Source organism: Sesamum indicum, linkage group LG1 (genome assembly GCF_026168435.1).
Source record: "Sesamum indicum cultivar Baizhima isolate 11 linkage group LG1, ASM2616843v1, whole genome shotgun sequence".
Classification (NCBI taxonomy): Eukaryota; Viridiplantae; Streptophyta; class Magnoliopsida; order Lamiales; family Pedaliaceae; genus Sesamum; species Sesamum indicum.
Genome location: NC_142657.1, coordinates 22,315,731 through 22,326,153, shown reverse-complemented (window position 1 = coordinate 22,326,153; position 10,423 = coordinate 22,315,731). Strand labels below are relative to the sequence as shown.

At 37.7% G+C, this 10,423-nt stretch overlaps 3 protein-coding genes across 6 annotated transcripts; all 3 read right to left on the bottom strand.

Annotated features, from left to right (window-relative positions):
• Positions 1-238: 238 nt before the first annotated feature.
• On the bottom strand, positions 239-2,752 carry LOC105171601 (cytochrome P450 704C1). 2 transcript variants are annotated; one of them, XM_088880889.1, is made up of 6 exons: positions 2,389-2,752; positions 2,042-2,257; positions 1,678-1,968; positions 1,266-1,592; positions 719-922; positions 239-551 (listed from the first exon to the last, which is right to left on the bottom strand). In XM_088880889.1, the coding sequence occupies exons 1-6, from the start codon at positions 2,698-2,700 to the stop codon at positions 354-356; spliced, it is 1,548 nt and encodes a 515-aa protein (XP_088737015.1). In that variant the 5' UTR covers positions 2,701-2,752; the 3' UTR covers positions 239-353. The 2 variants fall into 2 exon arrangements, with proteins under 2 accessions (XP_088737015.1, XP_088737017.1); XM_088880891.1 differs by having other exon boundaries at positions 1,266-1,586.
• A 2,649-nt stretch (positions 2,753-5,401) lies between these two features.
• Positions 5,402-8,048, bottom strand: CYP704A2 (cytochrome P450, family 704, subfamily A, polypeptide 2). Of its 3 annotated transcripts, none has more exons than XM_020696406.2 (6): positions 7,782-8,048; positions 7,080-7,627; positions 6,708-6,992; positions 6,247-6,585; positions 5,856-6,056; positions 5,402-5,746 (listed from the first exon to the last, which is right to left on the bottom strand). In XM_020696406.2, the coding sequence occupies exons 2-6, from the start codon at positions 7,599-7,601 to the stop codon at positions 5,549-5,551; spliced, it is 1,545 nt and encodes a 514-aa protein (XP_020552065.1). In that variant the 5' UTR covers positions 7,602-7,627; positions 7,782-8,048; the 3' UTR covers positions 5,402-5,548. The 3 variants fall into 3 exon arrangements, with proteins under 3 accessions (XP_020552065.1, XP_011094593.1, XP_088737027.1); XM_011096291.3 differs by having other exon boundaries at positions 7,802-8,048; XM_088880901.1 differs by lacking the exon at positions 7,782-8,048 and having other exon boundaries at positions 7,080-7,768.
• A 562-nt stretch (positions 8,049-8,610) lies between these two features.
• Positions 8,611-10,064, bottom strand: LOC105174244 (2-methylene-furan-3-one reductase-like). The gene is made up of 3 exons (XM_011096279.3): positions 9,642-10,064; positions 9,077-9,563; positions 8,611-8,990 (listed from the first exon to the last, which is right to left on the bottom strand). Exons 1-3 carry the CDS (start codon positions 9,813-9,815, stop codon positions 8,692-8,694), a joined length of 960 nt encoding a protein of 319 aa, XP_011094581.1. The 5' UTR covers positions 9,816-10,064; the 3' UTR covers positions 8,611-8,691.
• Positions 10,065-10,423: the final 359 nt, after the last annotated feature.

Here is a 10,423-nt window from a genome sequence, read left to right as displayed (position 1 = left end):
GACCATCCAAATAAATTACCGGAGACACTGTTGAGTAATAAAAGTTTCAAAAGAATATTTTTATCAGACAGATTATATAAAGAATTAGGTCCAGTGCCATTTTGTGAATTGTGATTATTGATTTCTATGACCAGTTTTAGAACTATTGCGTAGATGCCTATGTTTTTGTGCTCAGAGAAAACAATGGTTGCCATTGGTTTCATTTTCCTGTCAGGATCTCAGGCTAATAAAACTTAAATATGTGAAACTGGCGCACTATATTATTTAGGAACAAAGGTTACATCATTAGAACAACTATGATAGTGCATGCAGCTTCAGAGTAGAACAGCTGAGACCCCACAGCAATCTAAGTTTCATGCAGTTTTCTCGTCCATTCTGTGAAAGGGGCGGACAATGAGACCACCGTCGATGAGAAGAGTGAGCATTGGTCTGTAGTTTACTGTCTTTCTTTCATCACTTAGTTTCATGGTAAAGAATCTCAGCAGAATGGCTGAGAATATCTTCATCTGCCGATAAGCAAACTCTTTCCCCAAACAAAGACGAGGGCCGGCCTGTTCACCGGGATGCTAGTATTTCAGTATACGACAGACCTTCTAACGACTAATTGCATTAGTTAGTGAGATAAACTGAACGCACAGCCTGCTTATGTTCTCCTAAGCTTCTGAAGGCTTAAAGCCTCCTGGAATAATGAGATTATATTTAAATCATTTCTGCTAACCTGGAAAGCTGTAAACTTAAAAGGGCTGGCCTGCTGGAAGCAACCGTTTTTGTCAAGCCATCTCTCTGGTTTGAACTCTTCTGCATCATTACCCCATATGGATTTCATCCTTCCCATTGCATATGGTTGATAAGCCACCATGTCCCCCTTCTTAACACTGAACCCATCCGGCATTATATCATCACACAAACATTGCTTTGCATCCTATTTATGCCATAATGAGAACCATCATCATGATTTGAACTAATAAAACTAAAAGAGTAGCACTTGATAGATCAAGTGAGAATCAATATTTTCATAATGGTCAAGTTTAGGCATCAGAAGGAAGAGCCAATGAGCAAGCACATAATGCTGTGACTTGTCCAATAGCATGTATGGTGACGTGTTCTAATCATCTGTCCTTATGAGAAAAATCAGTAGAGTAAATCTTGAACTCTTAATTTTCCCACATGCAATGGGAAATGAGTCGATCTTCTTCTGGTGTTACCTAAATTTTATCTATACATAAGTCAGATGTAACTAGCACTAGGAAAGAATGTCTTCTTACCACCGCAACTGCTGGATAAATCCTCAGTGTTTCTGTCAATGCTGCATGGAGATAATGCATCTTGCCCAAAGCTTCTTCTGTCACACAGGCTGAAAATTCTGAGATATCTGCTACCTCTTTGCAGCCTGTCGCATCTTTTATCTCTTGCTCCACCTTTTCCTGAACATGAGGATACTTGCAAAGCATGTAAATAAACCAGGAGAGAGTTGTTGCTGTTGTGTCTTTACCAGCAACTATAAAGCTTATTGTTATGTCCCTCAAGTACTTGGGAGTGGCCTCAGTAAGTTGCAAGAATCTTGACAAAATGTCGTCTTTCTTCAGCTGCATCTGCCACACAAATGGATAAGTCTTACCTAGTTCTTGTAGACCAAATGTACTACCCAAAAAAAAAGCACAAATATGATTCACATACAACAGAATCATTTCCTGGCATGTTCATTTGCTGAGTCCTACTATGAATCAGCTTATACACAAATTCATCAACCACTTGAAGGCTTTTCTTCAGTTTTGCTTCTGAACCAACATTTAGAGCTCTCTTTAACTTCCACAGAACATCCACGTATCTCCAAAGTGTCCTCATACTCACGTCGTCTGCAGCAATGCTAAATTTGGCACCTTCTTCATTTGAACCACCCAAGCTGTCAAGCTCAACTCCTAAAGCAACTTCCGAAATAGAATCAAAAGTTGATTTCATGAAAAGATCCTGCATATATAGAGAAACAGTTAGTTCTTTGCTGAAACAACCAGGATTGCTTGGTTGAGGGAGTTTTAAGTACTTGAATATCCACTGGTTGGTTGGAAGTTGCAGCTCCAGACAGAATTTTTGCGAGCCTTACGGCGTTTTTCCTGAAGACGATGCTACTGTAATCCCTCAGAACCCTTGTAGAAAACTCAAGGCTTGACACTTTTCTCTGCTCCCTCCACTTATGGCCATCGATTGCGAAAATTCCTTCACCAAACAAATCCCCCAGAATGCTGCAATTGTAAGGTCCCTGCAGGAGTGATCAAAAGTCACAAACTCTTCAGAATGCTGTATTTCTTGTACAAATTTACCAAGAAAAATGAACTTCCAAGAACCAAGCAATACAAATTTCACCACATGCACACATACAAACATATCTACCTTGCCATAACTTTCGAAATTCGTTTTCAACATGTGCTCAACATTAGCGGGGTCAGATGTATAGACCTCAGTCCGAAAAGGGGCAATCAGTCTGTAAGTCTTGTACTTCCCTGCAAGATCAGCCATATAATCATGCAGCCTATAGAAGTTCAGCAGCTGGTTGAACACGGTACCACCAATGGGATGGTACCTCTTCTTCCCGAGCAGCTTTCTGCTGAGGAATCTAACAATAAGAACAGAGAAGAGAACGTAAAGAAGGGTTGTAGCCACATATGGTGTTGGGCTGAGGAGAAAATCAATGGGGTTTGCCATTGAGCAATGAAGTGAAGTGAAGAATCAATCACAAGATTGTTAATTTGCTGCACCTTGTCTGTCATCTTATATAAAGACAATTCCTGGGAGTTGGGCTCATTCAAAATCAAAAGTAGTTATCCGTCGTAATCCATCATTTATTTATCCTATCAGTACTAGGGAAAGGTTGTCATTGCTCCTTTCCTTTTGTGTGTGGTCTTAACGGCTAATTACAGCGTTATCTCTTAAATTTTGATATATTTATATATAAATTTCCAGCAATTTTTAGAAATTAATATTAGTATTTCCATTCAATAAATAAATTTATACGTTAGTCAGAATTAAAAAAATTTACTGATATAAGCACAAAAAAAAAAAGTTAGACAAATATTTCGTGGTCAAACTATGCTTCTACGTGTTCACATGCTAATGCATGAGTGAAGGTACATATTTAACCTTATAAAGATAGTTCATCATAAAAGATTTGTAACTTATAATAAGTTTATAAGTTAATTTTTGAGTAAATTCTGTAAATTTTACTATCAAATAGATATATTTGTTGGACAAAAAAACTATGTGTAATAACCAAACCTTAGGGGATATATGTAATTATATCAAATCTTATGAAATGATGGTGTAATAACACTCATGTACTAAAAATGCATTATATGTGGATCCTGTCGTTGTATGGTTAATTAGGTTTCTTGATTTTTTAGTTCTGGTCCCACACGTGTAGATTGGATGTATTTTCGAAGGAGTATTTTTGTGTCGTTTATGTATTTGTTCATTTGAATTATTGATCTATTAACTCAATCTGTAGATATGAATGTATTGAATGAAGTAATGAATTGTATATTATCAGAGATAAATACATAAATAAAGGGCTATTGTATGTGTACGAAATCAATTGATGGAGCCTATGAAACTATGGTATTTATGTTTAATGTGCTAGTGAAATTTGGCAAATCTACCGCTTTGTCAGCTTAAAAGACACTTAGGGACGTGCAAAGTTTAGGTGAGTAATAAACAGTGTTGATTTGATTGACCTTTTTAGTGTATATAGGCACAGCTTCCCCTACTCCTATGTCAATTAACTTTCATTTATTGGAGTAGTAGAAACTATTGACTTCATTTGTACTCTATAAATATTTTGCCATTTCACATTCTAATCTCAATCCACTACCCTTAATGACATATCTGAAAACAGAAATATTTGATGACTAAAATATGATTTTTCATTATACTTTAATCCTTCAAATATTTTGTTATTAGGAAAAATATATTTTAGTTATATAATTGAGGGATGGTTGTTTGTTGTAATTGTACGATTATTTACCCAAACTCCAAAAGTTACGAATGAAGAAAAAATTGATGATCCCTGTTAATGGAACTCCGATTATCTACCTTGCCATAATTTTCGAAATTCGTTTTTAACATGTGCTCAACATTGGCAGGGTCAGATGTATAGACCTCACTCCGAAAAGGGGCAATCAGTCTATAAGTCTTATACTTCCCTGCAAGATCAGCCATATAATCATGCACCCTATAGAAGTTCAGCAGCTGGTTGAACACAGTCCCACCAATGGGATGGTACTTCTTCTTCCCCTGCAGTTTTCTGCTGAGCAATTTACCAATAAGAGCAGAAAAGATAATGTAAAGAAGGGTTGTAGCCCCAGATTGTGTTGGGTTGAGGAGAAAATCCATGGGGTTTGCCATTGAGAAATCAACTGAGTGAAGAATCTAGCTCAAGATTGTTATTCAGCTACACCTTAAAGGTCATCTTATATAAAGACAATTACTGTGGTCATCCAAAACTTGTTATCCATTGCAACCCATCCACTTTTTGATCCTATCAGTACAAGGAAAAAGGTTGTCATTGTTCCTCTCCTTCTTGATCCAACATATGTGTAGCTCAGGCAGTTGGGAGTCAGGACACTACTGTTTCGTACTAGGATCTCTTTTTTGGCTAGTATGGAATTATGAATCGAGTGCCAAAATATCATGTCAAGATTATATTAAGCCAACAACATAACCTACATTATGTTGATGTTATCTGATTTACTCATTTCTAAATCCCCATTCGTGTAAGAAAAATGCATTATATGTGGTAAATTGGACAACTAATGATTTCAGATAAAGATCTATTTCTATATGAAATTTAACTACTGAAGTATGTCAGATCTGCAGGTTTGGTCAGCTGCTTAAGAGACTGTTATAGCACATGCAAAATTAGGTGAGTAATAAATATTATTCATTTGATTGACCAAGGTATATATAGGCACAGCTTTTCCCATACTAGTGTGGAAATAACTTTCATTTATCGGAGCAGTGAAGTCGTACCTACATGTTGTCCTCTAATAAAACTTTGCCATTTGACAATTCTAATCTCAATCTACCCCTTCATCCCATGTCTGAAAATATGAATATTTGGTGTAACAACATTCAGATTTTTCATTGTAATTTAATCCTTCAAATATGTTGTTATTAGAAAATATATCTAATTATACAATCGATGGGCAGTTGTCTGTTCTAATTATATGATTATTTACCCCACCTCCATAAGTTATGAATGCAGAAAAAATTCATGATCTCTGGAAAGCATGTGTGATTTTGTTTTTGTTTCAGCCAGCACTATATTCTTGTCAATTCCCAATTTTCGATAATTAGAACGCCTAATGAGATCAATTTAGAGAAAAATTACTAGTAATATGAGTCTACGAAGGGAATAAATGATCACTCACTTGATCGTTTAAGATATCTTCACATATATGATTCAAATACAAGTACATTTGAAGAAACATATCTTTACATATATACTTAAACTGTACATGTGAATGGCTCTGTCTCCACTAGACGAATTCTTTGACATTTAGACTTTGAGCAAGCCTGTTCTTGGAACTGCATGAATGTTGAGGCTCCCACTGATATGAAGTGTAAGCATGGTTCTGTACGTCACATTCTTAGTGTCATCACTTAGTCTGAACCTGAAGAAGTGAACAAGAGATGCTGATACTATCTTCATTTGTCGATACGCAAAGTCTTTTCCCAAACAAATTCGAGGGCCAGCCTGAGGATAATCGAATGCAACCAGAAGTTGTAGGAATTATCATCAGTCGAACAAAAGCATGTAATTCTTGAACAAGCACTGACAGAGTCCATGTAAACGAGCTACTTACATTGAATGCAACAAATTTGAATGGTGATTCAGGTTGAAAGGTCCCGTTCTTGAGCCATCTTTCTGGTTTGAATTCTTCAGCATCGTCGCCCCATATGTAGGCCATCCGGCCCATTGCATAGGCCATGTAGTATACTCCGTCACCCTTTTTCAGTTTGAAGCCGTCAGGAAGAGTGTCATCTGTTTCAGCACATCTTCCATCCTGGAAATTTGATGGACAGCACGTTCAACGTTTACAGTAATGTTAGTTATCTTATAATGCAAAAACATATTTCAACGACATCAACCTAGGTTAATGAATTTGAATATCTTAGATACAATTTTCAAGAACTGAGCATTTGAAACTCATACACGAAACAGTGGTATTAAAACATCGAACATCAAAAGCTTACAACAGGAACTGCAGGGTAGAGCCTCAAAGTTTCGGTCAATGTTGCATGAAGATAATGCATTTCTTCAAGTGCTTCATCAGTTATACTTTCAACAAAATTATCAACACAGTCTTCATTTTGTGGAGAACGGATCACTCTCCCGACTTCTTGTGCAACATTTTCTTGGATCAGCGGATTCTTGCAGAGGGCGTAAATAAACCAAGAAAGTGTGTTCGCAGTGGTGTCTTTCCCAGCAATCATGAAGTTTAGAATAATGTCCCTCAAGTATTGATCCGTCATCGTTCGGGGATCCTTCTTGCTCTCCACCAGAAATCTTGAAAGAATATCCTCTTTGTCATTCTTCAATCAGGGCAACGTTAATGAGTACACCAATATCAGAACTTGCCAAGAGTCAGACATTAATTGTAAGATTCTATATGATTTATGTGTTGTAATGATCAGAAATGGAACTCAGTACTCACACAATGTTGTTCCTTTTCCATTTGTGCTCTCTTGGTTCTGATCACCTTGTCGACAAAATTATGGATGAATTTGATGTTCTTTTTCAGGGTTGCTTCGCCACCTATGTTGAGATAGCGCTTCAGCTTCCAAAAAGGATCAGCATAACGCCAGTATACTAATGCGTTAGAATCATCAAAGGCTTTAATAAATTCGTTCCCCTCTGCATTTGACCCTTCCAGGCAATTTAACTCAACCCCGAAACCAACTTTGAATATCGAATCCAGGGTGCATCTCATTAACAGAGCCTGAAAATATGTTACTAAGTAAGGTAAAAAAATTCACGAAACTGGATAGAAAGTTCTTGATTTATGCTTACACTAGTGATCAGCTACCTGTATATCAAAAACCTGGTTATTCTTGGAAAGTTCATAAATTGTTCCGACCAATTTTGCTGCGTTTTTCCTGAACACCGAGCAGCTGAAGTCTCTCAACACCCTCGTCGAGAACTCAAAGCTTGCCAGCTTCCTCTGCTGCCTCCACTTTTCACCATCCACGATGAAAATCCCTTGGCCAAACAAGTCAGTCAGTATGTCTTGATTATAATGGCCCTTGCTGTAATTACTGAAGTTTGTTTTCAGTATATGTTCAATGTTTCTCGGTTCAGTCGTGTATATCTCGCTTTGATCTGGAGTGAGAAGCCTGGAAGTTTTATGTCTTTTCGCCATTTCTGTCTGGTAGTCATAGAGTCTGTTGAAGTAGAAGAGCTGATCGAAAACGGTTCCCACGACCGGAGGGTAGCTCAGATTCCTGATGGATTTCCCTATGAATATTCTGAGTACTGAGGCTGAAAAGAGTATGAGAAGAAGTACAAGTGCTATTGTTATAATGCAAAAGACGGCATAAAGGATATCCATCTCTCCAGAAGTTTAGCAGTGGAAACCTGGAAAAAAGGCCTTCATCAAATTTTACAGTCTCCTTCATTCAAATGTTATTTCTGCCTAAAAAACAATGTCCACACAGTAATCTTCACAGAGACACAGCAAGTGGAGACAAATAGTAGTTCAAATCGATGAAACTGAAACTGCAGAAATTACCAAATGGCAAGCTGACAAACCTCTTCCCACGTTGTCTTATGGACAAAGACTCTTGGTGTCAGAATATCCTAAAATACAATTGCTTGTCTTTTCATGATCATCGGTAGACAAAACTTATCCAGGAGCAAAGGATGACCCGTGATTTGATGTTTTCTTATGATATCAGCTAACCAAACATCAGTTTCTGGGACAATAATTTCAGTAGGCTGGAGTTTTAAAGACTGCAGAAATGGCTGGATTGTGTTATTTTGGTATACTATGCAATCACAGGTTTTATGTATATGAATATTTCATGAACTTTCAGCTTGTATATTTTATTGCAATTTGATTGATAAACTAATCACATACTGATAAGCTACAGCAAGCTCATATCATACTTGCACTATATTACTATATTTTTATGGTGAAAATTTCCTGTTTCTCCTGAGGGACAATCAACGGCACTAAGTAGGTCAACAACATGCTCGTTTGATGAGAACCATCGAAATCCAAGGACAGTATTTCTATTTGCTTGAGATAAAATTGCCAGCATGATTTGATCAGCAGATGAGATTGTGCTTGCATTACTTTAATGGCTTTAAAGTCTTACTCATTATCATGTTTAAAGAAAAGTTATCTATAGTTAATCTCAAAGAACCTTCTATGTTAAAAAAATCAAGCTAGTTCGCCTGAATTTCCAAGATACATTGGATTCTGAGTCAGATCAAAGTATATTCATATTAAGGATAGAGCACCTTGTCTTTGTTAAAGATTCATTATATTGTTATAACCTAAACAAGAACTTGTTCTAGTTCTTTCTGTCTAGATTTTCTTGAACATGCAATCTCAGTTTGCAAGTGAAACCATCGAATGGTATTATTTGAACCAAACGAGTAAAGATCACAGTTGACTGCTGTTTTAGGTTAATTCACTAGGTGCAGAAAGCAAGATCATGGGAGGAGGAAACAACTGGAGAGATGACAACTTTTCCCCTGGCTCTTCCCGTTTCTAGATGTTTAAAAGCCTCAATAACATTACTGAATGGAAATGGGCTGGTGGGATCAATCACTGCTTTCAGTCTTCCGCTCTCCAAATATGGCCTAAGTTCCTCCAAAATCTTCCCAGAAACCGTCAGACTTGTATGCTGAGCTCTAGGATTTGACGGAGGCCATGTTATGTCAATAACTGGGGCGTCTTCCTTAGCCACCACATAAGATTTTCTTGAGTCGCCTGAAAAAATTTGATCCCAAAAAGGCATATATGTTGGAAAAATCAGGTTTTCTAAGTTTGTTATGCTCAAGAATGAAAAAGGTTACCAATTGTGTCGAAAACAAAATCGTATTTTTCCTCGACTTCCATGTATCTAGTCTTGGTGTAATCCACCACTTTGTCGGCCCCCAAGCCCTTCAAGAAATCCACCTTTCCGGTACTGGTCGTGGCAGTTACCACAGAAGCTTTGTAAAACTGCTTGGCCAGCTGAAGAGCTGAAGTCCCCACGCCACCAGCGCCACCAACTATGAAAACTGACTGCCCCTCCTTGAAACCAGCAGTCTTGAAGCCTTCAACTGCTGTTTGAACCGCCACAGGCAAGCTGGCTGCCTCCTCAAATGACACGTTCTTCGGCTTAACAGCCACCAACTCCTCCTCCAGGACGACAAACTCCGCCAGGGATCCAAGCTGCTTCAGCTTCCCTTCTGCCTTGAAATTCTGTATATTCCCATAAACCTCATCACCAACATCAAATCTCAAAGCACCATCTCCCTTTGCCACCACCACCCCAGCCATGTCGCAGCCAGGAACAACCTGTGAAACGGCTAATCAACATCGGATATTCTGAGCTACTAAGGATGATCATTATTCATTTATGGCAAACCAACTTACTGGAAGATCTACAGGGCCCAATGGATTCTGACGCAACTTGAAATCAATAGGATTCAAGGCTGCAGCATGGACTTGGACTAGCAGTTGATCAGCCTGTGGATACGGAATCGGTACATCCCCTTGTTGCAGGACTTCTTTGGGGCCATGCTCTTCATAGAACCAAGCCTTTTGCATCTCGCAAATGAGTTTTTGCTATCTTCTCTTTTGATACAAACACAGTTACATATGTGGGAATCATTGAGGTAGGAGGAAGGTTTTTTATAGTAACTAAGAAAAAACAAGAATTAGCTAACGTGAAGTAAGTTTGAACTAGTTCTGAGACATTACAGCTTTCTGTCTTCATATGCCGCAGTTTGTTCTGATTACTTTTGGTTGTTACTACTGTTGTTCTTTTCATAATAAATTACAGTGACTTCATTTTTTTTGGTACTTGATCTTCTAATTCTGGAAATGCTTTGTGTACACTGGAAACGAATCGAGCTGTTGGATTCTACCACTTGAAGTTGATCGTAAAAAACTCGTTTCACAATTATCTTAAGTTTGGTTGAACGAGATATTAGAGCTTGGCCTTCAAAAGTCTCAATCCCCTTTGGAGATCTAATAATGTTAATATTCGTCTATTGTAACCGAATGAGGAGTATGTACGATTCATAAGTTTCAAAACTTACTCTTATTATAGGTGCACTTTTCCAAAACAATATGATGTGATTACGAAAATTAAAATGGATAATATCTCATACTACGAACGGTATATTTTGTTGCCTATGTAAATCATTTATTTT

Excerpts from the sequence above, each read along its gene's own strand:
- LOC105171601 (XM_088880889.1), bottom strand. The coding sequence starts at position 2,700 with ATGGCAAACCCCATTGATTTTCTCCTCAGCCCAACACCATATGTGGCT. Across the intron at positions 1,593-1,677 it reads TGCCAGGAAATGATTCTGTT|ATGCAGCTGAAGAAAGACGA; the intron begins GTATGTGAATCA and ends TTTGTGTGGCAG. Across the intron at positions 552-718 it reads TTAAGTTTACAGCTTTCCAG|GCCGGCCCTCGTCTTTGTTT; the intron begins GTTAGCAGAAAT and ends CCCGGTGAACAG.
- CYP704A2 (XM_020696406.2), bottom strand. The coding sequence starts at position 7,601 with ATGGATATCCTTTATGCCGTCTTTTGCATTATAACAATAGCACTTGTA. Across the intron at positions 6,993-7,079 it reads ACCAGGTTTTTGATATACAG|GCTCTGTTAATGAGATGCAC; the intron begins GTAGCTGATCAC and ends ACATATTTTCAG. Across the intron at positions 5,747-5,855 it reads TCAAATTTGTTGCATTCAAT|GCTGGCCCTCGAATTTGTTT; the intron begins GTAAGTAGCTCG and ends GATTATCCTCAG.
- LOC105174244 (XM_011096279.3), bottom strand. The coding sequence starts at position 9,815 with ATGCAAAAGGCTTGGTTCTATGAAGAGCATGGCCCCAAAGAAGTCCTG. Across the intron at positions 9,564-9,641 it reads TGGGCCCTGTAGATCTTCCA|GTTGTTCCTGGCTGCGACAT; the intron begins GTAAGTTGGTTT and ends GCCGTTTCACAG. Across the intron at positions 8,991-9,076 it reads TTTTGTTTTCGACACAATTG|GCGACTCAAGAAAATCTTAT; the intron begins GTAACCTTTTTC and ends AAATTTTTTCAG.